The 27,671-nt window shown below is 40.7% G+C and overlaps 1 protein-coding gene across 4 annotated transcripts in view; it reads left to right on the top strand.

Moving 5' to 3' along the window:
* Positions 1-27,671, top strand: part of TTBK1 (tau tubulin kinase 1) — a 103,754-nt gene that overhangs the window by 40,990 nt on the left and 35,093 nt on the right. For 3 of the 4 annotated variants that reach the window (XM_031504273.2, XM_021534865.2, XM_031504274.2), the window contains exons 6-11: positions 572-676; positions 15,854-15,919; positions 17,398-17,490; positions 18,175-18,300; positions 24,278-24,432; positions 25,157-25,376. In XM_031504273.2, coding sequence (XP_031360133.2) covers positions 572-676; positions 15,854-15,919; positions 17,398-17,490; positions 18,175-18,300; positions 24,278-24,432; positions 25,157-25,376 — 765 coding nt within the window. Of the gene's footprint in view, positions 1-571; positions 677-10,937; positions 11,132-11,719; positions 11,801-15,853; positions 15,920-17,397; positions 17,491-18,174; positions 18,301-24,277; positions 24,433-25,156; positions 25,377-27,671 lie in introns of those variants that run through there. The other variant, XM_031504275.2, reaches the window with a different exon arrangement.

Genomic DNA, 27,671 nt, shown 5'->3' with positions numbered 1-27,671 from the left:
GATGTGACCCTTTAGCAGCCACCATTACGGTAAAGGATAGAACTTCAGGACTGAGGTTAAAAAAGGAGCTGCTTTGTTTGCTTATTATTGGTTTATTTACTAAGAACCAAGCCTGGTGTTTTCTATATGCCTCAATGTTCAGATAGATCTAGTCAATGCAATGCAGTAAATGGAGATCCTGGGAGGTAGGGCAGAATAATTCATGCTAGCAGTTGAACCATGAACAGAAGCATTTGTCTACAAGAACTCCAGCCTGTTACGCAAGTCATAGAGTTCTCACTGCAGAGCTAGTGGTGTTAAATGTAGCTCTTTCTCAGAGCAGCAGAAATTTAGCTAAGCTATTGTGAATTTTAGCAATTTTAAGACTCCACAGTCTCTCATCTGCAAAGTGAATTTCTTATCAAGGCAGTGATTCTCTAATTATGATGTTTAAGGTGCATCTTAAAATTAATCTCTTTGACTGGTTTCCTCTAGAGGCATGTGGAGCTACATGATGAAGTTTTGCTAACAAATGGCCACTCTTACCCAAGCTGCTGGCATCATTTTGACTTTTCTTTCCTTCTTTGTCCAGTCCAACTTTGCCATGGGCCGCTTACCTTCAACATACAGGAAGTGCTACATGTTAGACTTTGGTCTGGCCCGCCAGTACACCAACACTACTGGGGAAGTTCGACCAGTAAGTACATTTCAATTAGTATTTTTCCATTTCTGCAACTGATTAGGAATGGAAAGGTTTTGTGGTTCTGTTTATTTTGTTGTTGTTGTGCATGGTTGTTATATTGCACTGCATTTTCTGCAAGGTGAGAAGCAGCAAGTGGCTTCAGCTGAGTTGGGGGTCTAAGAAGGGATGATAGTTTTTGTCTTAAAAGATGTGTGGCTTTTTTTTTTTTCTTTTATTTCCTTTAGGATAATCTTGTTTTCCACAGGTTTGCAATACTTACCGAGTACAATATGGATTAACAAAAAGGGTGAGCACAATGCTGGCCATATAACTTCTGTAGCCCCAGGGGACTGGTCTAGTTCATTTCTCTGTGGTCTGGGGAAACAGGTTGGTGTATTCTTAAAGATTTTTGTGAAAAAGTGTGCTAGAATTTAGAGGCTGACCTGATCTCTGGGGCTGAGCTTTCTGTGAGCTGCAGTCTGTAATGCTGTTCTCACTCTTCCTGGCTTTGGTTTTATGTCTACTTCCCCTATCCAGATTTCCTAGCAGGAATATTTCAGTGTGCCTGCCTGGAGGGGAGGTAAGGGCAGGGGATATGACTTGTGCCATGCAATATAGGTTTTATCTCAGTTCTTTTACCAGCATGGTGTTACCTGGGGTCACTCATAAGGATGTGTAAAGCTTCAGATATTCTAGGATCTGTCAGAGAATTCCTAGATTTATTTCAGAACACAGTGCAAGCAGAGAGTGCCCATACAGTATCTCTGTTTATCATCCTAGGCTTATAGCTTTGGATCTGCACACTTTTTCCACCTGCAAGATAATTGTTCTGGAAAATATTGATAATGTGCTAGCTAAATACAGAGACTCAGTAGTGCAGGGTATGTCTGGGGAGTGAGAAGAAAGCAAAGGCCAGTGAGCAGATTTTGTGTCTAGTAGACAAATGTAGCTGGGGAGTTTTTCTCTTTTTTTTTTCCTTCTTTTATAAGTTTCTTCAGTTTTCTTTTGCCCTGGGAGTTGGGAGCAGCTCCAAAGGTTATGCTGCCTCTTATTCTTAGAAAGACACACATTACATACTACTGGCCTTCCTTGTCAATGCTTTTTAGTTTGGGGATAACCCTTCTCCATATTGCCCTTTACAAAATATAGTCCCATTCCTTTCCTCTTTCTGCAGTCAGAATTCAAGTCCATTCCAGCTTGAAACTGGCATTTGATTTTCTGCAAAATTTCTTCTTTCTTAATGAAATAATTCTTCATGTCTGTATTTCAAGTCCCATTATTTGAACACTGTTCTTCCTTTACAATTAAAGAATTTAATTTTTCCAAATGTCTCTTCTTTTGAATCCTCTATTTTTCTCCTTTCTTACCGTAATTTAAAATTACTTAACTTTTAGTTTACTCCCAGGCCCTGTTTTTAGAAACAGGTCTACATGCAGCCTTTTCCAGGGAAAAGATTTTTCAGCTGTGTCTTGCAAGCTGTGTCCTGCTTGCACTGGTGTGGGTGAGGGGGGCTTTGTCAGAGTGCAGGACTCCGAGAAGGCTTGTCTTCTTTCGGCTGAGCCTCAGGTTCATTGCTTGCTTGCCACAGATGGGTCTCATAGAAGGATGAATGACATATGATCTGTTCCTAAAAGCATCCATACCATCCCCAGAGGGATGGGAGTGTGCTTGCCTGAAAGTAGTGAAAAGTGTCCATTCATTTGGGATATAGGAGTATCGTACAGGATGAAGTCTCATATACCTAATGTACCTATTCTCCCACACCACACTTCAGGGGTCAGGCTTTTTGACAGAAATGATACAATAAAAAACCACATAAATATTCGCTTCAGTGTCTTTTAACATTATGCAATATTCACTGGGCTCTTTGGTGCTTTTGTGTCCCTGCTGCCTGATACCTCTTTGAGTCCCACTTATCAGACCAAGGCATTTGTCTGGAGAAGCACAGAGTGATTGCTTCCCAAGTAATGAACTGAGGATTAGGAAGGAGATGGAGGTGAAGGGTAGTATGAAGGCAAGAGAAATGAGACATTTTGTGGTGGTTTGGTATTTGTATTTTTTTAATAAGAACTTTATCATTTGTTTAAAGAGATTATTTCAAGCCAATAAGGTAAATTTTTTTTCTCCATTCTCTTTCCACTCATTTATCCATGGAGAATAAATTTTTCAGATTTATAACATAACTATTCTGAGCCTAGTATTTCTGTCGTTTGGTTCTGAGGTGCAATACACAAGATAGGTGAGGGATGGGACTCACTCCCTTTTTTTTTTGGAAGCATTTCTGGATTTTGCTTTCAGCCATATTGAATTTTTTAACAGAAGTTTTCTGCTCACATGGATTCTCTATAGTTTCCTACAGTTTCAGAAGCATTGTTATACTTTATGAATAATACTATAAAAGTATCGCTGTTTTCATATCCTCTGAAATTCACAGCCACAATCTTATTATCACCTTTTCAGAAAAACTCTAAATGACTTTCTAGTAATACAGATAATGATACAAGTCTTTAGTATGCTGTGGATTTGTTGGGTTTTGGGTTTTTTTTAACTTAACCTCTTGCCTCTTACTTTCTAGAGACTGATTAAAACTTTGAAGTGGAATCATTTCAAGGGCTGTCCCAGCAGCTTTTATGTAGGGAGCTGTTACTCTCCTGAGCCTTTGATGAGTGTTGTAGATTTGATCTCTATGTCTCTACAGAGGATGGCTATTTGACAGTTCAACTTGATTGATCAGCAGTTGTGAAGTTATGGCCCACTTGGCATAACTAAATCCAGGTTTATTCTGAATCTGAATTTATCCTATGCTTCTAGGAAAACAAAACTGATCTCCCTTGTGTGGGATGCTAATATTAGCACAAATGGTAGTCTTTGGAGAGAAACTATTCTGGCACACATTTGCTGTCACAGGAATGGTCTCACCCCTCTACTGCTTTCCCATTGCCACATGTTACAAAGTCTGCTGGGAACAGTCTGCAGGAACTTACATTGCTCTATAAGGACAGAAGATGGTTGGGACCAGAAGGTGTGTAAGGAAGCATCAGCAACCTTTCTTCCCTCTGTTGACAATCAGGGAAGCTCAGCTGTTCTCAACAGTCTCATGATTTGATATTTCTTTGTGGGTTGTAGAAGTCAGGCTTTGATAGTTACTCCTTTGGACAGGCAGAGCAGATGTGCATTGGTCATGTAGCCATGTGGTGTCTGTGGTGTGCTGGGAGCTGCTTAGGGCCTGGCTGAAGGATCTTACTTTGGCTACCAGCAGCATTTCTGGCATTTGCATCACAGCCAACATCATGGCTAAGCAAGGGGGACTCTGGCTATTACAAAAAACAGGACAGACTGCTAGCGGACAAAAAAAATGTTTGCAGTGTGTTTTGTTTTCAAACACTTGCAAGGACAAGTTTCTGAACAAGGAACAGCCAGGCAGCTTGCCAGGACTGCCAGAGGAGTTGCTGATTTCTTACTGCTCCTCCTTGCCTCTCTAAGCCACACTCTCTCCTGTTTAAAAGGTGGAAAATTGTGGTTAGGATCTGTCATATATATTCAGCAAGGTATGTTTGACCTGAAATTTTTCATGTCTCAAGGGTGTACTGCCAGTGATAAATTCACAAAGTATTCCTGGTTCATTAAGCTTAGTAACATCTTTTGGTACTCAAGACTTATGTTTTCTGACAAAAGACAGAAAAAAATTACTTACTCACAGTAAGCAGGGCCTTCTGCAGGGCTCTGAGCCTCCCAACATCCATTTTCCAGGGAATATATCTAACTTTGTACACAGCTATAAAGCTTAAATGAGAGAGATTTCAATATGCCTGCTCCCATTCTGCCTGTGGCTTAAATACCTGGTGTTTGTGGTATTCTGTTGTCAAGTGAGGAACTCCTATAGGGGAGGAACCTTTTGAACCTGAAACATCCAAACTCTGGGTGAGTGATCTAATGCTGGAGAGAAGAATCACACACAGATTCACAGGATGGGTAAAGTTGGAAGGGACCACAGTGGGGCATCTGATCCAGCCTTCCTGCTCAAAGAAAGTCATCCCAGAGTACATGGCAAAGGATTGCATCCAGATGGTTCTTGACTGTCCCCAGTGAGGAAGACTCCACAACCTCTCTGGGCAGTCTGTCCCAGTGCTCGGGTGCTACACAGGGAAGTTCTTCCTCATGTTCAGGTGGAGCTTCCTGAGCCTCAGCTCCTGCCCCATTGTCCCACTGCCCTTGTCCCATTGCCCAGCCCCGCCGAGCAGAGCCTGGCCATGCTCTGGCCCCTCCCTGCAGGCACTGACAGACATTGATGAGGTTCTCTCAGTGTCTCTTCTCCAGGCTGAGCAGGCCCAGCTCCCCCAGCCTCTCCTCAGAACTGAGGTGCTCCAGTCCCTTCATCATCTGTGTCACCCTCTGCTGGACCCTCTCCAGGAGCTCCACATTTCTCTTGTCCTGAGGATCCCAGAACTGGGCACAGCACTCCAGACTGGCCTCACCAGGGCTGAGAGGCAGGATATCCTCCCTTGACCTGCTGGAAATGTTCTTCTTAATGCTTCCCAGGATACCATTTGCTTTCTTGGCAACAAGGGCACTGCTGGTTCATGGACAGCTTGTTGTCCACCAGGTTCCCCAGGAAACTGTTTCTCTTCAGTCCTTCCCTTATGAATACAAACCTCCATTGCTTGTTTTCCTGGCTCTGCTCAATGCTCACAAGAAAACTTCTGGATTGCTTCACCCTGCCATGTTATCTCTGCAATATGTCGATGCAGGAGCAGTAGATGCAGGAGTAATCCAAGCCCCATGTGAGTACCAGGGTTTGCAATTGCAAGGCTTTCTTCAGGTTTCTAAAGAAGGTTTCATCAGGCAGTCAGTAGCAGGTGGTTATTATGCTACCTGTACTAATCACTTACCCATCAACAGTGACTGTCCCATCCCCTGCTCCAAGAAAAGCTAATCACACTCAAGCCATTCCTGTGAAAATGCACCTCCTTGCCTTCCCAGTCCTTTTTTCCATTCATTGCAGCACTCAAGCCATGCAAGCAGTCCCACCAAGTCTCTTATCATCCCAGTGAGACCATAGATTTGCAATGGCACATAGAGTACTAACTGCTCCTGTTTGTTACACACATGTAGGAGGTTTTGGACAGGCACTTAAGGTGGGCCCTCTGTTGTGCTGCTTCCCCAAGAGAGACATGGAAGCTTCTATCATCCTCTCCTGGGACGCCTCCTCACAGTCTCTGTTCTTCTATTTCTCTTCAGGTTACAGTAATCCTCTCCTGCTGTACCTGCTTTTAGTTTTTCTCACTGATTAGCAAAATGAGATGCCAAGTCTTTGCAAAGATGTTCTTGCCACTGTGTCAAATGGATCCCTTCTTCCAGCAACAGTTCTTTTTCCTCAAAGAGGGACCTTTGGTCATAGAAGCCAAAGCCACATCTTTGACAGCTTGGTGTTGACTTGCACTATGCAAGCTTCTCCCTGGCAGGATTTAGGAGAGCATCCAGACCCCCATGCCTCAAGGTCTGTAGTCACTCTTAGAATATTCAAGGTCACTGCTTGAAAACAAGGCGCTTTTGGTGTTCCCGTGAATGAGCTGCAAGTGTTAATAGTCAGATGACCACACAAACTTGGCAATCTGTCCTTATTATCCCATATCCAGGTTCCAAACAAGCCACAAAGCTCTTGAGACATCAAGTTAGGTCAGTAGATGGGGACTTTTATTTCCTGCAGGAACGAATCCTCAGTGACCATGGCTCACCTTTGCTTCCCTGTACAGACATTTGATTGAGGCTCAGGTAGCTCCCCTGGCAAGGTTTTGTTCCTCCTCACCAGTTCCCAGGATACTTAATCTATTCTGCACCTGCAGATCTGCATGTGGGGCAGCAGCCTCTCTTCTGCTGCCAATTTTCCCTTCTTTTGGGAATATACATCTGTTACTCCTTTGAGCATTATCACTAGCTGCCCTTTTTTCCTTGCATTGAAGGGTTCTTGATTTCTTCTTCCAGAGGCTCTGTGAAGATTCTGTTGATCTTGGTCATGTGGGGAACCAGGCTCTGTAGCCCATCACCACCATTACTGCAGGCCCAGTGAGGCACACAGTTCCTGGGCAAAGTTCCTGGGCTCCCTCACACCTTTTTTTTTTTAAGTGCTGTCACAGCTGCTACAACTCTGTTAGTTATCAGTTTATAAATGCCATAAAGAGAGGGGGAAAATTAAATCAAAATTTTAATGCTTTTCATGACAAAGTTTTTGTTAAACATTAAGAACCAGCCTCACAGTTAAACTTTTAAAGGAAATCATGTTCTGAATTTGGCTGATTTCAAAACTCCTTGTTTATTGCCTCTTTAAAGGACAGCTATGGTTGACACCACTCAAATGAGAGAGAAACGTGTTTTGCAGTGCAATTTCTTTTAGTATGGACCTTTTGAGAGGCTGGTGTTTTTGAAAACTCAGCTGTAGTGTACGGACTAGCTTATCCTTACCTATATGCACAAATGCTGCAGAGAAAACTGTTGGTGATGTGCTACTTTCCCTTAGAAAAGCTGTGTAGACTTTTCCTAATTAGAAAGGTAGCTATCCCAGCTAGTTACATTTCTGCTGATTTTGTTCTTTAGAAGAATGTCAAATTTTCATTCTTGTGTTTTGGGCCTGAACCATCATTGTGCCTTTTAAAAATTAGTATTGCACATTCCAGATGAAACAGAATGCATCTGCCCAGCTCCCTACCTGTAGGATATCCAGAAGCATCTCCTTTAGGACTGGAGACAGGTTACCTGAGATGAATAGAGCCAGTGATGCAATTGTTATGGTCCATATGGAATAGGCTGCTGAAAACCACACCACCTTTTTAGTGCCTTTGTACAAATGTAGATGAGGTAACAGCTAGTGATGCATAGAATGCCACCCATCCAGTTTCAAATAAGGTGTTGCAGATCTAAGACAATAATGATAAACTTGCATGAAGTGGGATTGAAAAGATTGTGATTACAACATGCACAAGAAGATGAACGAAAGGAATTTTATTGAAGTCTGTAAAATACTAGTTAGTAAGTGCTTGTATTTGCAGAGGATACACTTCTGAGAAACTAGTCCAGTCTTTTCTTCACAATTTTCTTCCCTTCCCTTACTCCCTCCTACCCAAAAAGTCTGTTTTGTGGAGAATCCCAAGACCTTTCATAACAAATTTGATGTTACAGGATGCAGTTATCTATTTTAAGGATTTAACTATTATTTCCCCTAGATGCAATCTTCTGCTGTGGTTCAAATAGAGACATGAACAGTTTTATTCGCTGTAACATCCTGGTTGTATAACCCACCTTTGCCATGCAGCAGTATCAGTAGTCAGTGCTAAGACAAGAACTAAGCAACTGGGGAATGAACTGAGAAAATTTGGGGTTCTTTAAATATGTAGAATTCTCTTCTTTAGAATGTGCACAAGTCAAATTTTTCATCTTGCATTAATTTTTATAGCAGACAGCTGGACTAGCAGAATCTGTTTGATATGGAGAACTAAGGCTGAGAAGAAAATGTGAACTTGAAGGGAGAAATAAACATAAACATTGTTATGCAGATGATGAACAACATATGCTTGTGTAATGGAGGTGTTCTGGGTCATGAAGGTCTTCTGTGCTAATGTAGGTCACGTTTTGGACAAGAACTCTTTGATCCTTGCTGGGCTCTGCCTGTTTGGTCACGTGCAGTACAGAAAGAATTCTGTCTTTCCTCTGTCTGTACTACCCTGACTCCAGAAACACATTCTCTGTGACTCCACAAATATTAATTGCAAGCATTCAAGGGTTTAGCAGCTTGATCTTAATTGTTTACTTGAAAATAGAGGCTATGTTTTTCCTGAAGCCTCTCTCCCACTGCAGGATGTGACAGTGCACTGTTCTGCTCAGCAAGCATTTTATTTTAGCTTAGTCAGCTGCAGCCCATTGATTAGATCTGATCCTTGTGGCTCAGACTGCACTGCAGTAGTTTGCAGTGCCTTGCTGGAGACTGCACATGCACGAGGGCGGCTCTGGGAGTCAGTGGGCACAGGGATGATGGTGTAGGCAGGACAGTGCACAGCCTGTGCAGAAGAGCATGAGGAAGGCTGAAGAAATGTGTCAGCTAATTGAGAAAAAGGTATTTATTTTCCAAATGTCTGTGCATAGTGTTAAAAATAAACTTTGCTGCAGTGAGCAAAGTATTAGAAGAGGAGATGATGGCTTGTTTTTCTACTAAGTAGCTTTCCCCCCACTGGAAAATGAGCTATAAAATAACACAGAGGACAGGAACTTCTACATCCTAGTACCTCAGATAGTGAGACAGAGAAGCCCAGTAGCTTTATATTTGCTTTGTTCTTGAAATACATGTTAATCTGTATTACATAAGAAATTAACATTTTGGAGTAGAATAACAGATTTATGGAGCTGTATTACTGTATTAGCTTGGGTGGGAATATAATTTTTGTCTCAAGCTTTGTACTGTAAAAAGGTAATCACAGGAAAGGCTGAAAAACACAGCACAGTCACATTTGTTCAGAGATGAGGGAAAGGAAAAAGAATGGACCTCAGTCTTAAAAACACTGCACATTTAATATATAACAGAAATGCAATTTCACTGGAAATGCAATTTGTTATAAAACAAATTGTCACAAAAATTACATTATGGTTCTCATTGTTACTTTAATTGCTGGAGTAGCAAACTAGGACTTGAGAAGTGAGATTATGTTCTGATTTAAAATGCCACAGTTACAGAAATCCAAAGCTGTTGAAATTAAATGTATGGAAAGCAGACTAGGTGATGGATTTGAAACTCTCTTAACAGCAGGGAATCTGGTATCTTGCTACATGTGGCTGTTTCTCTGCTTTCCTCACGGTAAACCCAGGGTCAACGAGGGTGACCTCAGATCATCTGCATCAGGTTGTTGTTGGTTTTATTTTACACAGCAGCTGCTAAGGGGTTGAGGGAAAAGGAGACAGCTCAGGCTCAAATTTTATGTATACCTGCAGGGGACTGAGATCCCATTTTCCATCTCTGAGTGCTTTTACTACCAGGCTGCAGGGGATACATTACATCTGAATGTGCCATTTCCTTCTGGTTGATGCTATTCCACTTGAAGCTCTGATTATTCTTCCCACTGGAAAAATGAGGGAGGAATATAAAACTCTTACTGTGACTAGTGATGAGGGGGCAGAGGCTTTGCTCCCTAGGTGAATGAATGTTGGATTTGAGTTGGATTGCAGGTGAGATCTCCCCTCAGACAAGTAAGTGCATTTGCTGCCAGGTCATACACTTCCTCCCTCTTGGTAATAATTATTCATGTATTCCATGCAAAAGGTATCGTTTCCAACGTGTATGTTTTTAACTTGCATCTCAAAGCACCCTATGGCTCAGGGATGAGAGTGTACTCTGGAAGGAGGGAGATGGGCTTTACATGTGGGGAGGTTTGAACTTCAGTGTGCTGCACCTCAGTGTTTGCCACAGCTGCCTTTGGTCTTCTGCCTTTTGATAGAAAAGAATCATCATCTCCATCTGGTTCCAGGAAAGCATTTTGTGCTCTAAATCCCAAAGGAGATATGACTCCAAAACATTTCCGTTTTAGTGGTTCCCTTGTTCTGTTTCAGTGGATGAAAAACTTACCTTTCTTACTTAGCACCCTGTTCTTTCTGTGGGGATATTCTGTGCTGCTTTTTGCCTTATGGGACCTTGTATGTAAGAAACAAGTGCAGCTCTGAGGCCAAAGCTCTCTTGTTAAAAATCATGATAACTGAATAATAGGATTACAACTGAAATAAGCTTTTGACTAAAAAAAAAAACTTGTTCTTTGTTTTTACTCTGAGAAAGACATTCTCATCTTCAGCACAAGTTCAGGTGCTGGAATCATGTGATGCATGCTATTTAAAAAGACAAAATACCTTCGTCTTTAATGATGTTAAATTCATTTAAGTTTTGAATTCTCCTAAAGTAAAGTAGCAATGATGGCATTTTAACGTACCTGCTTTGTGTCTTTTGATTTGGAAAGAATAGCAGGAGACTTAAATAACTTTCTCAAAACTAAATCTCATGCAAAATTTATGAAATTCTTAGGATTTGCACGTTTTTAGGAAAGGGGAATAGTGAGACTCAAATAAAAAACTCCATTGTGTGGATTGCTTTTGATTAATTGATCTTTATTGGAATAAGTATCTCTCAGTCAAGGTCTTTCCTCAGGTCACTGAACTGAGTTTTAAGGTTATGTAATATAATATTAATTTTTACCTCTGATGAGGATGTCCCTCAGATTTCTCTACTGTGCCATTCACAGATACAATGACTGCTCATGTGACCTAAAAGCAGCACTGAATTTCATCCTGCTCTCTCCCAAACCACCATTCTGCATCCCCCCATGGACAGTGGAGCACGGCAGCACTCACCAGGGAAAGGGAACATGCCTGAAGTTGGCAGCTGTGAAACTTCTAAAGTTGACAAGCCACTGTTTGTATGGAGATTGATTGTGAGAAAGCAAGGTAGTGGTTGCAGAAAAAAAACAAGTATCTTGGGTGAGAACCCGTAACAATTCAAATAGGAAAGGGGACATTGCTGTTGATTTTAAGACCTTATGTGCTAATGCTAGAAATTGCTCTGGATGAAAAGGGCAAGGGAAGAGGGAGCAAATGCCATTGTGGGCTATTAGATCAGTTTGGTTAGGGGAGGAAGGGAGGAGTACACATGAGATAATTGTAGGAAGGAAAACCACAGTAGAAGTGTACAAGTGACCTGTGGTAAGGCTGTCTGCATGTCTGCTCTCAGCTTTGTTTTTCCAGTTATTAGGTGTGATATGCAGACAGGGGAAGGTTTTCCCTAGAGGGCCTCCTCTCACCACTTAGAGAGCACCCAGAAATCACACAGGCTCACAAAAGTCTAAATGAAACTGAGAACAGATTGGGCCAACAGCCCTGGGAAGGGTGATGGGAGATGGCAACAGCTAAACAAGACACAGGTTTCTGTTGGGATACAATATTGAATGTTTTTTAATTCGTTTCTGTTTAATTTTTTTTCTCATTTTGTTGGTTTTTTTTATCATGTTTTTCTTTGGGTTTCTCTCTGTTTTACAGTTCTTTTGGGCTCTTCTTTTGAGGCTGTGTTTGATGCGTTGGCTTCCCATCTGCTGCTCGTAACCATCTCTGCTATGAGTTGTGAGTGAGCCATCACCATGCTTCTGGGTTTTCATTTTGGTTTGTGCTTTTGTTATATATGGAAGTCCAAATTACACCTGGTTTTCTTTTTTCCTTTATGATATGTTTTTTTTTTTTTTTTCAGCAGGAACATGGCAGCTACCTAAATGTGATACAAAAGCCTAGAACACTTGGGATTCTCTCTGAGGGGCTGGCAGATATTTGGGTGCTGCCAGACTGATTTTGTCAATTCTGTGGTTTCAGAGACAAGGAGAAGGGAATTTTCTCATCTTACTTTTCTGTCTCCAGCTTCCTCTGTTCATTTCTGACTCCCTGTGGGCATACAATATGATGCAGTCATTAATGACTCTACAAAATGCTGCTGTTTAAATTAAAAAGTCAAAATGCATATAAGAGGTGTGGATTTTGTCCTCCCCAGAAGAGGTGGAGAAGCATATCCCTACATCTCCTTCATGATGTCTGACGAAGCAGAAGGTTCCTAGAGGTCACATGAATGCTTCCTTTTAGTTCAATTAAAGCTTTCTTTCACTTTTCCTTTTTACCACAACCTTTCAACACAAGTAATTTCTATCTAAAATATATCTCCAAATGCTTTCCATGATCTGTGGCATCTCCTTTCTCATTACCACCTTTTCTTCAAACTAACTTTTTTTTTTTTTTTTTCATGTTCTTACTGCTGAAACTTCTTTTCCTGACTCCAGGGGAGATGGGTTAATATCCTAGATGACAGCAGGCCTGCCAGGGGCAAAGGTTGTGCAGCTCATGAGGTGTCTGCACAGGCTTCAAGAAAGCTGGGGAGGAACCAATGGTCATGGTCATGAGAGTACCACACTCACAAGAAACAGCAGGAGGAAAGTATTGGCATCCAAATACAAGTTTTTAGGAAGGCAGATGAAAATCAGGACTTTCAAAATATCTAGTTTCCTTTTGCCAGTGAGGCAAAAGGAATAATTTTAATCTGTATGAATGAACATGGTATGAGGAGAAGGGATTCTCATTAATGAGAAAATATGAGCACTCCTCAAATAAAAGGGAAGCATGCAGGAAAGACAGACTTCATGTGAATCGTGAGGGAGACACTGTTGGCACTTGAAATACAAATGTTTAACCTGGAGAATGATGGGTGTATACAAGCACAGTTTGGAAAATGCATCCACTTCATACAGGATTTTGTTACCTAGTTCTGTCTCTGTGAGGTGGTCTACATTGCTAATGCTAATCTACAATTGCAGAGTATAGGTTTTGCTCTGTGGTAGTAATCTAACACGTTCTCACAAGCTGAAACTCATTTGAAACCAAGCTTCTAACAGTGCAGCACTGCGTAATAAAGTACTTCAGATTTGTGGTAGACAATATCAGTGGAAGAAGAGATATGCTTTATAACTTTTTTTATAGTAATACTGATATGTAAAAAAATAATCACCTATGTGGTTTAAAATTGTATTTTAACTTGATAGCTTATTATATATTTATAATTTTGGGGATTCAAATCAGTTGGATTATATATTACTCCATAGTCTGAAGCTCCTAACTGTTGCAATTTCAATTATGTCTCAACTGTGGACTGGTGTGGACAAAAAGGAAGTTTTATCCAGGCTTTTATCTACTGCTGGCCAGTGCAGTGGTGGGATGAAGTTTTTAACTGGAAGACATGAAGTGTGTAAAGAAATCATCTAGAAAATTAATGTTTATGAATCCAGAAGAAAAGTCAATAATAGTTAGGTCTGCAGCATGTGCTACAACACATGCTCAGGGAGGAATTGTTTGTTTCAATGGAAAACAAGGTATCTCCACAGCCTGGGAAATACTTGATTGCAGTGACAATTCCTTGTGACTGGCAGGGCAGGCAAATATGGCTAAAGAGGTGCAATCTTTACGAGCAAAAGACACTATTACACAGTTAGCATCTGCCTGTTTTGTTCAAAGGACTCTAAAGGTCCTGTCAAAGCAACTGCAAAGTCTTGCTCAGTTGCAGTACTCTCCCTTCCCTGAGGTCCCACATGAGAGAGAAGTGGAGGGAAAGCCCTCTGGGTTCAGGTGTGGGACTGCTGGGGAGCAGCAGGTCATGCTGGCTGTGGGACAGATGCAAGGTTGAAGGCCTGCACCAAAAGCTGGGCTTTGCTTTGCTTCTGAGAGAGAAGAGGTTTGCTAGCAGTGCTTGCAAACTGCCTGGCATTGGTTTCAGAACAGAGCTAATTAAAGACTGCACAGGTAGCCTGTCTGCCAGAAATAGTAAGTATTGATCTAAAACAATTTTTAGAGACATTGCTGATATACTGAAGCCAGCCCACATGGTACTTGGTTCAGTACTTGCATGACTGCAAAAATGGAATAATTTTTGTTCTGAAAACATTGCAGGTTACATGTTAGAATTGTTCACAATATGGTTCATGAAAAGTATCCAAACACACTATCTTCCATTCATAATGGAAAAGAGGGCTATCTACTTTTTTTTTAATGTGTAGAGCAAATTTATGGTGATGGCTGTATTCCAGTGGGCCAGTATTCTCCTTTTCAGGAACTCATATCAGTTAATTCTGTGGAATTCTGAAAAATATTTTGTAGTCATTTGTCAGTGGGAATCCTGAATTGCATAGTTCTGAGATGAGGCACATGATCACAAATATAATATCTCTACTATTACCTGCTACTAAATAAGTATCTTATAGCTCAAGATGGTGTACTGCAAGATTAAATGCTGGATTAAGTGCATGGGGTATGCATATGTGTTCTCTTTGGCGAGTATTTTATTAGCATAAAAGAGTTGTAAGATAGACTTGCAGCTTTTTTTTTGCTTAGAGTCTTTATAACTTATGAGCTGCATTGTACACTGTACAGGTGTGAGTATGATACATGGTGTTGGTGAACTTATTAAACAAATATTTGGAATTTTATTCTTTCTGAGAATATTGAAATTTAAAGCAACTTCCCTGTACCCAAAAGGAAGCAACTGAATTGTACATATTTAAAGTAACAAAAGGGTGCCCTAGAATAAAAGTACAGAGTTCTAGGCTTAGTTCTGGAAGTACAAGCACAGCTGAGAGAACAAACCTGAATCCACTGACCTCTGTGGGACAAGTTACTGAATTAACTTGTTATTAACATGCTCAATTTTATTTTGGAGTAGGAACTTAATTTTGAATATGGTTTAGTTCTTTGCCCAAGCTTAGCCTTATGATGGAAGAAGTCTGGGCCTGAACCTGGTTTACCACAAGAATTTTGAAACCACTGCTGTTAAGTCTTGTTAACTCTGGTGCTTCTAGTTCAACTAAGAGAATTTGGTGCATGTCATTATTTAAATGCAAGTTTTTTCAGAGTGACATCTGCATTAAGTGAACTCACATGGTCTAATGTTCTTGTGGAGGCAGCAGTAGAAAGAGTTGGAACAGTTGCTCAGCCCCCAAAGCAGAGAAAGCCTCCAGATGGGACAAGTAAGTCACAAGAGGACTGCCTTTCCACACCCGCTGTATCAAGCCTTTAATTCCCAAAGACATGAAAAAGAGAACCAGGGAAAGAGAAAATAAAGATAGGATATACTGGGAAGAATCTGGAAAAAAGCAGGAGCTCTGAAAGTCAGAGGTTCCTGATTTGTTGGAGTCTTACAGAAGATGCTTACAGCAGTGTCAGCAAACATTTGTGGTCATCTGTCAGAGTAGGTGATCCCCATCCCCATCCTGACCAGGCCATCTTTGGGCTCTGCTTAGCTCATGTTACTCATGACTCAGTTTTGCACTTCTTTACTAGCTTTTCCCTTGACCTGGAGTTTAAAAAGGAAAATCTGACCCTGGTTAATGTTCTTATCTCTATGCCTGGACTGTTACTATTCTAACATAGCACTGTAACCACCTTGCCTTCTCTGTAGAGCTTTCCTAGATATGCAGAATCGAAGAACACTCTCTCTGTAGCTGCTAGAGCACAAGAAGGCAGTAAGAACCTTGTATTCCTCGGATGCATACAAAATAGCAATTTAGACAAGAAGTTCTCAGAAGTTTGCTGCACAGAGGATTCAGTCACCCACTCTGTTTCTGAGATATTTCTCTTGCCTCCCTCCAGCCTCGCAACGTTGCTGGTTTCCGAGGAACTGTCCGCTATGCCTCCGTGAATGCGCACAAAAACAGGGTGAGTATTTTGGAGTTATAAAGAGTTACCAGTAGGATAATTCCCCCTCAGAAAGCTGTTTTCAGGAGCTTTCTGAGGGGTGAGTTCTGGTTTGTTATCTACAGAAATTAGTATATCAGAAGATTTCCGTTAGGTAGTTAACGCTGTTGACTGTAAAATCAAAATTATGCTTCACTTCTTGGGTCCTCTATTGTTGCCAGATTTTAAAATTGTAATTATTGCATTACTAAACACTTTTTGAAGGCAAAGGTAAACCACACTGAAGGGGAAATCTGGTTAAATTCCAGGCTGCTTGCTGCTGGTTTCTAGCAGAATTTAGCCAGGAATTACCAAGTGCCATGTTCCCAGATCCATTCTTGATCTGTAATTTTTAATATTAACATTGTGCCATCAGGAGAAGAGCCACCTGGTGAAAGCTAGGGTTTTTCTTCCTGAAAAGAACCATTATTAACATAGTGTCTGGCCTGTTTCATGATAAATGCTTCTAGAAGGCTCATCTTCATTCTTCTCAAAACACTCCTCTCTTCTATTTCAGTAGTGTTCCTTTGCAGACAGTAAACAGTAAGTTTGGACAATTCTGTCAGACACAGGGTGTGATTCTTGAGGTGTCCTGCACAGGGCCAGGAGTTGGACTGAATGGTCCTGATGGGTCACTTCCAACTCAGCATCTTCTGTGGTTCTAGGTTCTGCATTTCTACTGCTAAGTGCCTGCCACATGGAAACTGTCCCTCCTGCTTTGCCTTCAGGTTTCTGGCCTTACTTGGAATGAGATTGTAGGATTATCTGTGACATACAAAGAAATGTCAGGTTTTTTTAGGGAAGGAGCAAGTTATTGTCTACAAAACGTGGAAAGTGTGATGCGGGCAGGGCAGCTGAATGCCATCATGAATTCTTTCTATTTCTTGAGAGACACAGAGAAACCTGAGGTATAAATTTTGCAAGAGCTGAGTAGGCCCAGCTGTAGCTGGCATCAGCTGAATGTATATTTAGACACAAAAATTGCTGTATAATGCACGCTATTTTGAGAAATCATATCCTAGACATTAGAAGTTGAGCACCAGAAATGAGTTCATGTGCTTTGACAATTTCAGCCTTTTATCTGCATGTTTCCATTTCCCATTCACTAACCCAGGAGGAGACTTATATGTGGAAATGTTATAAATCTGTAAATTGTTGTGGTGCATTATAGTAAGTCTTCTGCAAAAACCATTGAGCAGATTTGAATTATATTTAAGCTTAAAAATAATAATAAAAAATGTGTTGTATATACAATGTGGGGTCTTTCTTAATCTAGGTTATTCCATGTCCCATTAGTAGATATGTATCTTTAGCCTTTAATTTGGCTTTTTAAATCATTGACTGGGAGGTATGACTTCTCTTCCTGCCCTTTAAAATGAGGTAGCTCATCTGGAGAGTACACCTGGACCCCTGGGCCGTGTGGAACTTTGCTCCTCAGTCTTGGTATCTCTTTTCTCCAGGAGATGGGCAGACACGATGATCTGTGGTCCCTCTTTTACATGTTGGTGGAGTTTGCCGTTGGTCAGCTTCCGTGGAGAAAGATCAAAGATAAGGTAGGAAAACTGGTGTCTGTGCTTAAGAGAGGGTGCTACATTTTAATTATTATGACTCTTTACGATTCCTCCTGCAGCTCAGTGCAGCTTTTTTTCTGGAGTCAAGCCAGAATCTTCTTTTTACCAGGTCTTGCTGCAAGATGCTAACCTGCTTTTGTGTGTTCTGATACACGGGGTGGGCTTCTCTTATTTGGAGTAATTAGACATTGTTTATGCATATTGTTCATCATATTTGATCAAATGTTTGTTACTTTTTTCTTGCAAGTAAACAGTTCAAGTGAAAAGACTAAGCTGTCCTTTTGACAAATAAAAAGAGCCTTTAGAAAGACAGGAGGGTAATGCTTTGCTGTGACAAACAAGCCAAAAGGGATTTGAAATTAGAAAGTTAAACAGAATAAAGCTAAGTGTTCATGTTGTCTTGGAAATACTTTGTGCTAAATAAAATCCATGGAAAGAAGTAGGTCACCTATGCAGCAAGCTTCTGACTTAAGATTCCTCTTTGACCTCTGCCTTCAGTGCTCAACCTCCTGGTGCCTTGGACAGCACACAGGAAAAGTGTGTAGACATTATGCTGGGTCTAGAAAGAGTCTGTGTTCCAGGAATGAGAAGTCTTTATAAATGTGAAGCAATGGAAGAGATTCTTGGCTCTGAATTTTTTTTCTTTTTTTTTTTTTTTTTCCCCAGGAGCAGGTCGGCATGATAAAAGAAAAGTATGAACACCGAATGCTGCTAAAACACATGCCTTCAGAGTTCCACCTTTTCCTGGATCACATTGCAAGCCTAGACTACTTCACCAAGCCAGACTATCAGGTGGGAGCCTATCTTTGTTACCCAGTGTGATGCGTGGCACTCTAGATCGGCATTTAGATTTTTTAACATTTCCATGAATGTCTTTATATCTGGCTGAGTATCAGCGATGGAGAGAGATGGGGAAGGCTGACTGGTGATCAGAATCCAAATTTATTGTGGACTGCATATGCTTATATACTATTCTAGGAAGTCTAGTAATTTTTTACTACAACAATTGGGTTAATCATCACATTAAAAACACCTTTTGCAACATCTCTTGCTTGTAGAAGTTGATTCAATCTCTTTTCTGTCAGCCAATCTTGATTCAACCTTCAAAGCTCTGTTTATTCTTGCCAAAGCATCCTGATTATCAGATCTCATATGTTAATCAGGTCTAAAGTGCTCTCTGTCTTGTGTGCCCCCATAGCTGAGGAATACCTTTCCTAGAACCAGGAGAAGGAGGCTGGACTCTGCAGTTCTTCAAAATCTAAAAAAATCCTTCATCTCTTTCCACCACCCTGTCCAAAATAATCCTGAACTTCACACTAGATAGTTCCTCCCAAACAGCACAGTATTTTGGCTTTTATTAAGACACAAAAAATTTGAGGTGCTCCAAATGTGAGAGAATTTTGGCACAGCATGCCAAGGTCTAAGAGCCTATACTGACAGCTCAGGGGTGTACACCAACTCCTTTGATTTCCTGCAGACTTATATAGGCCTTGGCCATTATTATCTCTTTCTTTGATATTCATCTAACATAGGGTTTTTCCTCCATTCAGTATTTGTTGTCAGCCTATAAGTGAGTAACTCATACTAACACAAAAGAACTTAAGCAACTTGATTCTGTGTTGCTTTTTTTAATCACAGTGGTTTTCTCTGTATGTTAAAGACAAAAGAACTTAAGCAACTTGATTCTGTGTTGCTTTTTTTAATCACAGTGGTTTTCTCTGTATGTTAAAGACAATAATGGAAACAACATTTTATAAGCAGATCTGTGCAGTCTTATCTGAGTGCCTGGTCCTGTTGATAGTGCATCAAATGAGTGGGAAAGTGGTAGGAGGGTGTTCCAACAAACTCTCCAACAGTGCCTTTGTGGTTTAGCCATGTACATGTTGTAACATAGCAACCACACATTTTTTAAAAATTAAAAGGAAAAGGCAAATACTTTCTGGCTAATCCAGTGGAAAAATAACATTTGCCACTAAGAGGAGAGCTACAGAGGGATGGAAGTGGAATGATGAGATGCAGAGGGAGGTGGATTTGTTTGTCATAACGTAGAGAAGTCAAAGAGGGTATCTGATTGCTGTCTTTCACTGCCTCAAGGACAGTTGTGGAGAGCATAGAGACAGAAAGGGAAATTGTGACTCAGTCTGGGGGGGTTGTGGAAAATTTAGAGTGTGGGTTCTTATATACAAAACAGGTACTTAGAAAAGCTGTGGAATTTCCATCCTTGGGGATTTCCAAAGATTGGCTGAATGACAAATATGATCTGCCTTTTAATTAGCTCTGCTTTGAGCAGATGGTTGGATTAGAGATTTCCAAAGCTGCTTTTGAACCTACATGCTGGTATATTCTATTCCAGTTTAAAACAATTGTGTCCTAATGGTACCGAAAAGCCATCCTTGAGACTGAAATGGAAGGAGATGTTTCCGACAAAATTCAGGCAGTACAAATCACAAACAGTTCTTTCACAGTAGGACATTTGACTGAAGCTGTGAATTGCCTTTTTGCCTTCAGTTTCTTGCAGGTGTAGCTTGGGCAAGAAGCCTCCAAATGGGAACTCCCCACAAAAGTCTTGACATCTGCAGCCTGCCACCTAACACTGACTCTTCTAGCTTGACTTGGAGACCTATTCCAGACAGCAAATTCTCCAAGCATTTCAGCTTCAGAGATGTCTTTATGTTGATTTATCTGGATGTATTAGTTTGAAATATTAAAAATTATACCAAATTTGTCACCAGTATCAGACCCACAGAGAAATAAAAGAAATTGTGAAAGTGTATTTACAAATATATAAAGTCATGGCTTATTTAAAAATCTGAGTTGAAGTTTTAGATTCTCCTAAGCCCATGTCATGCTGAGTGGCAATTTATTACAGCTGTGGGCCCCTGAGGTGATGTCTCCAAGAGACACATACCAGGCGGTAACAGGACACTAAGCGTGATCAGAGATCACTTCTCTCTGATGGATAGATGACACGAGTTTGCCTAAGCAGAGGAGAGGAAAATGATGGCAGAATAAAACAGACTTGAGCTGTCAGGTGATGGATCTTATATCCTGTGTTTTTGTATTTCTTGGGCTCATGTCCTCAGTTGTCAGGTCTGTCCCTGTCAGTGTTGGTTCATGGTTAGAATCAAACTTTAAGCACTTTCACAGCAGGAGGATGTGGGTGTTAGAGCAGCATTTTGGGGTTCTCTGACTCATTTGACAGCAAAAAGCATGCCTCTTCCCTGGAAAAGTGCAGATAGTATGTAGTAGAAAATATTTCAGGACTTGCATACAGTCCTGCTGGTAGAACAGTAGTTTCAGGTGTGGTTGGGGAGGTGGCTGGCATTTCTCCCCAAAGATCTTTTTGCAATTAGTATCAGAAAAGTAATAGTGACTTTTGCTCCTAGAAGATTATAGAAATTTAAAAGTGCAAAGGCAAGTGCCTGGGAATCCATTCTGTTCCCTCAGCTAGGGCATTGTGAATTGCATTTCACTCAAGGAAAAATGATTACATCAGCTGTTGTTGTATGAGAGAATGGCTGTCCCGTACATACCCTGAGCAGGTGTGGAAAGGTAAGTTTCCTATATGGACATCTTCCTTTGGATTCAGTCAATACCAGATATTGTCAGAGCATTTGGGAAAGACTCCCTGTGAACAACCAGTGCTGGGTTGAGTTCTCTCATGCTGAGCAAGTGTGTTGGTTTCAGTCCAGCTGGCAGCTGTGTACCCGGCAGCTGCTCACTCACTGTACCTCCTGCACAGTGGGATGGGGAGGAGAATCAGAAAAAAGAAAAAGAAAGAAAAAGAAAAAAAACACAGGTTCAGACAAGGACCATGCAATAATTGAAACAAGTAGAATATAATAATCATAATTGTAATTAAGAAAAAATAAAAATATAAAGATAAAAATAAAACCCAAGAAAAGCAAGTTATGCAAAATAAAATTGCCTGATGCCAGCCAGTCCCCAGGCAGCCATTGGTCCCTTCCAGCCAACCTCCCCAGTTTATATACTGGGCATGACACTCTATGGTATGGAATATCCCTTTGGCCAGTTTGGGTCAGCTGTCCCAGCTGTGATCCCTCTCAGCTTCTTGTGCAGCTCTCCACCAGCAGAGCATGGGACATTGAAAAGTCTTTGAATGAGGGTAGGCACAACTGAGCAAGGGCTAAAACATCAGTGTGGTATCAACACTGTTCTCATCTTAAATGGCAAAAACAGCTGCACCAGCTATTGGGAATAAAATTAACTCTATTGCAGTTGAAAACAGGACAGCAAGTTACTAGATATCTTTCATCATAGTCCTATCATTTTCCCCCTAGAAATTCTTGTAGGACTTACAAACACAAATCAGGAGCATTCCCTTATCAAAAAGGGACCCCTGCGACTAAAGAGGTGTGCCTGATATTTATTCTTAAATACTGTGTTGTGGATTACAGTGCAGATTAGAAACTTGAACAAGAGCAATTTGCTATGTGCAAAGTTTCTGCTGAAGGATTTAATCTTCCTAAATAAACTCCAAAGAATTCAAGGCTTGAGTGCCTGGACAATCCGTAACTGTTTTGGTACCTTTTATATGTGATATTTCAGGATTGATTGTGATTCCTTTTCTGAGCCTTGGCCAGGAGAAGGCATTTAACAAGATGTATCATGACAGCTTAGTGGGTAATTTGTGCCCTATTGGCTGCTTCTCTCTCATTCTCTGGGCCATCAGCCCAAAACATGGCATGCTACTACATAATGTGCAATTAAGCTTTATGTGCTCGTGGACAGTAACATCTTTAATAGAGAAACATACTGGACCTCTTCTTTATCCCACTAGTGGTTTTGATACTGAGAGTTGGAATTGCACACTGTCTTGCCCAGCAGAAGGAAACTCAGCATGGGAGGCTTGCAGTGACTTGGGAAACGCTTCTGATTCTTAATAATCTCTCTGTAGGCAGAGGATCCCTAGACAGGATCCAGTGACTTTTTGCATGGCTTTCCAGGAGCAGTGATTGTTGATGGGACTGTTCTGTGCAGTTCTCCACTCCACTTTTCTCCTTGTAAAGCTTTGACCTTTCATCAGAAGTATAAAGGTTTCAGAGAAAGTTGAGAAGACTCAGTAAGTCCATTAAATAGCTCTAGAATAATAGCAGATGAAGATACCGGTATCCTTTAGCCATGGAAAAAGACCCTACAGGGAGTAAAGGGCTGTAAAATCCCTAATGGCCTGCAAAGTCAAGTGCAAGAGTTACAGAATAAGTTATAGCAGAAAGTAACAAAAGTTATTTCAGCTGAGTGGGTCCTTGAAGGAATGCTAAGAATAAGGCAGCTGAACATCTAATTTTATCATGTGGTTTCTTACTTCAGACTGCTTCAGTGTCAAAGGAATGGAAGGTGGCAGAAGCAGTACCAATTTTTAAATAGCTTCACAAGATACCATTCCCTGATACTGATATGTCCATGACAAAGAATGAAAAGTTGTGATAAGACTGGGATTAGTGGACAGATGGGTGAGGATGATCTAATGAACAGAAGCCAGTATGGCTTTACAATGGCATCTGTCTACAAATGTGTGGAGATCTTGCAAGGTGCCTTTGTGTTTGTGAGGATATTAATTCCTAAGATACTTGACAGTAATAATTTCCAAAGTAGCAGTTGGAAAACAAATACAATCGTAAGAATTTCCTGTGCCTTGCTCTGTCTGACAATTCTGGAAATTCTGTTATTCAAATGTAGCACTACCACAGGAGTGTGCACCTGATTCTAGGGTTCTGGGTCATAGAAAGGAGGAAAAGGTTGGCTCATCTGAAAGCTGCAAATAGGCATTTTACTGCAGTTTGGTGAAAGGTAGTGGGAAATGGCAGATTTTCCTGTCCTTCTGATTATGCTGATAAACAGAACTGGAATATAGTTGCAAATAGGATGTTTGCTCATGCTAAATTTTATTCATAATTTAGTGTTGATTCTACACCATAAGTCAAATGTATTTGCCATCACATTGTCTCTCCCTGTAGAGGGAAACTGACAGGCTGAATCTTGTCAGTTCTGCATTATTTAGCTAAATAATTTTATTAGAAATATAGGACCTCACAGCCTACAGCATCCAGTTTCCTTTTGATAGCAGAACATCAGATTTCTCTGCTAATGCATTGGTTCATGGAGAACTATTGACAGTAGTTTTATTCTCTCCTAGAGGATACCAGTTCTTAGAAAAGGAACAAGTGTAGAGCACATCAGCCATGAGCATTTGTACCTGCCATCTTATGAAGAAAATTGTATTAGCCTTTTTAGAGTTTTATTTTCTTAGGCAGCCAAGTGTGTCAGGCCACATTGTGCACATTAAACACAACTTAGGGCTCCTGACTAAGCCGTATTTGAGCCAGACAGTGCAATGAGTCTGCATGCTAGGACTGCCTTTTCCTGTTCTGTTTATGTCTTCTGGCAGCCCTTGAACTCTGCATATCAAATGTACTGTTCTGCATAATGGACTGTCTAATCTAGAAGAAAGCTGAATTGAAGTTATGGATTTAGAGTTGGAGGAACAAGCTAACTGCAAGATATCATTGAATCGGTGTCAAAATGTTGCATGCATTTCTTTTGTAGGTTTGAAGAAATTTCACTTATGGAGCCAAAACCTGAGAAACAACTGTTGCATTTTTATAAGTTTTACTTTCCTTTCTTAGTACCTTTCATAGGCAAACTGGAGATTACAAGATGCGCTTGGTCCTCGTGCACATACTTCATATTTTTGGTGAGAGCCACTCTCACTTACTTATCAGAAATTGTTCTTGTAAATCTATTCCAGCTAATCATGTCAGTTTTCGAGAACAGCATGAAAGAAAGGGGCATCACTGAAAATGAAGCCTTTGACTGGGAGAAGGCTGGTACAGATATCTTGTTGTCCACTAGCACCTCAACTCCACCACAGCAGAACACCAGGCAAACAGCAGCCATGTTTGGGTGAGTGTTGTAGTTGCATCAGTCGGACAGTGGACAACAAGCTCAGTTCTTTTTTTTCAAGATTTCAAGGCCATTATGATTCTGGGAAGTTGGAACAGCATGGCAGGCACCACTTGATCTGACTTTTTTAATATTCATTTATGTTTGTGGTGGTGGATCATGAACTGAGTACAGCTGAGTGCATGCACTGCTCACACCTCCAACACAGCTCCTCAGCCTGTTTACATTGTGTTTTGTGTGCTGCTGCAAAGGTACACAGAGACTAATGCTCAGAGGTACACATGAGTCCAAACAGAAAATGTTTGATAAGGCCTGGTTCTCTGGTCTGTCTTGGTGCTTTTGGGGGGCTGACATTAGGGGATAACAATAAGTAATTCCTAGTAATGTTATGGAAGATAAAAACTGTAAGGCCTAGTAAGCCTCATTTGCTCATGCAAAAGGGGAGGTTTCTTCACAGCTCAATATGGTGTGATGGGCACTTGTGAGGAAGGTTTCAGCCTGTGTATCAAGGGTCCCAAGATGCTTTCACTGATCCATCCTGCTGTCTTTGTAATATTCATTACATGGAATCCTCCTGTTCTGATTCAGGATGTCACATCTGAGACTGCCTGTTTTTCAACTAAGTAATACCCTAAAATCTGCTGAGGAATTCCTGTGGGGCAGTGTAATAAGCTGCTTTCTTTATATACTGATAATTTTACCTTTCTTTTTGTCTCTTTTATAGGGTGGTTAATGTCACTCCGGTACCCGGGGACCTGCTCCGTGAGAACACTGAGGATGTCCTACAGGGTGAACATTTGAGTGATCAAGAGAATGCTCCTCCCATCCTGTCAGGTCGGCCAGTGGAAGGTCTTGGTCAGGCTCCAAACACAGCTTTCAATGAGGGTGAAGTTTGGGAAGAGACAGATGTGAATCGCAACAAACTCAGGATCAGCATCAGCAAAGTAAAGAACATTTCCTTGTCTCCTGTGACTGTTGGATGTAGGACAATGGTTTCATAGACTGCTAGAAACCTCTGTAGTAAGCCCAAAAAGTATTGAAAAATTCTCCTGTGACAAGGGGAAATTACAAGGAATTGTTTCACAGAGTAAAAGCCATTGGGATTAATTTAGATCTTTATGCAAGTGACATTTTGGGGGCCAGTAATGCTAAAATGAATCTTTTTTACCATCATATAATTATCTAGGATTTAGATATTTCAAGCAAGGAAATTCTAGTCCTTGCATAGCTAATACAACATCAGAAATGTCCCAGGCATGGAAATTAAAAACCAAAATGTTATTGTTTCCCAACTTCTTGGGTAAATAAATGTAATCAGAGATGTCTTCATAAGCTGTATTTTTCTATACCTTGAATCATCACTCATTTTTCTCTTCCTTTTTTAAACTTTCCCTTTTAAGGGTAGGAAATCTATAAGGAGCATCTAACAATGGTTTCCCCCTATGAAGAGTGAGAGAAACCATTACTTCATATTCTTATATTTCTGAATTCCAAGATCATATTAAGTTTTTTTAGCTTATGTAAAATGTACACTTCAATTTATTTTCCTCATAATCTCTATGGTGTTTTCAGTCCTTTCTTGTAAATGTTGCCTAATTTCTTGGAGGCATCCCCAGTGAAGGTTGATTCAATGATAAATGTCAAGTATAAGAATCTGACAGTTAGTTTATTAATAAGGTTAATTTACATATTGCAAGTAAATTAGTATTAGTGGCAGGTCATCAGATACATACAGAATCTGTTAGCAGAGAAACATTCACCAGACTTAAAATGTTGTCAGGGCCTATCAGATTCACATTACAAACCTGATTCTAATGGACATTTGTAGACTGGCATACTAAGTCTGTTAGTCTGGTAGGGCTGACCAGAATTCACTTCAGTCTCTACTAGTACAAAGTTAGTCCTTATTTAAGCAATATTGATATCTCCACTATCCTTAGTCTTATTAGAAAACATGATGCATTAACAATAAATAATCTAATTTACTTAAAATTCTCCAGTGCAAATAATTCAGATCAATGTGTTATCTATATGAAACATTAGCAGGGACATTCTCCAGCACTGAGAAATTATGAATCAAGTTGAAATTACTTCTTCATCTCTCACTGGTAACTCTGCATTGCCAGAAGTTTTCATTTGAAGGTATATGAAATAAGAAAAGCCTGATAGAGAGGAACAGTTCTGTTCACACAATATAATTTAAAAAAAAAAAATAATAATATTACAGAAAAATCATAGAAACTTCTGTGTGTTTTCTTTGTATTTCTGCCACCAGGTGTCTTGATGCTCTTCAGTCAGACTTTGCACAGGGGAGTCCTTTCTCTGTGCTAGTTGTGTGTCATGTCTTATGTACCTCATTCACAAATCCTGTCATAACAGCAGCTAAAGGCAGGAGAGGTTTCTAGAAACTCCACAGCACAGCCAGGTGACTCTCGTGCCAGGCACTGTGCTAGCTGTTGTCAGGTTGCTGCCAAAGGAGCTTTGGGAGTTTCTCAGCATGGCAGTGAGCACTTCAGCTCTGACAGGTTCTGTAGCTACACAGCAGTCTGTGCAGCAAAGCCCAGGGCAGCAAGCTCTACAAAGCTGAAGTCCTTTCTTTGAGGGTTGTTATCTTTAGTTTGACTCTTGCCTGTCCTTTTGCTTTGCTAGACTTACTATCTTTAGTCTGGCTGTTCTCTGAGAGAGGATTAGTTTTTATTTAAGTAACAGTCACCACGTGGAGAAAAGGATGCTTCCAATTTGATACCTAAGGGCACACCTCTACCTCTGCTTGTAATCTGAGGCATTAGAGACACAAGGGCACTGGTGTGTTTAAACACCCTTCTGCTATTCACAATATCACATCCTTCATCTTCCAGTCTTGTAGCACTAGAATTAACTGGCTCTCCCTGTCTTACTTTTTGTATTTAGATGAGTGGAGCTAATAACTGTCTAAGATGATCCTTACTTCTCTGTGTAGACAATTCAGGTCTCCTTCTGTCCCACTTCTCCCATTTCTGTGGTTAGGACAGAATTACTGTCACTGTTCTCCCGCACCATCCCCCAGTTCTCTGCTCTTGAATATTGCCAAGTTGATGCTATGCAACAGTTACATCAGCACTTTGCTCCCTTCACAAACACATTTGACCTTTGTTCATCGCTAACCTTCTCCTGGCCATGACTCGATTACAGATTAAACCATTATAATCTATTCTGCTTTTCCTCTAATGCTTGAAAGTTCTCCTCCACTCTCCTTAGCT

This window comes from Lonchura striata, chromosome 3, assembly GCF_046129695.1.
Source record: "Lonchura striata isolate bLonStr1 chromosome 3, bLonStr1.mat, whole genome shotgun sequence".
In the NCBI taxonomy this organism is placed as follows: Eukaryota; Metazoa; Chordata; class Aves; order Passeriformes; family Estrildidae; genus Lonchura; species Lonchura striata.
Note: the sequence above shows the minus strand (reverse complement) of the source record. Positions and strands in the feature narration are given on the sequence as shown.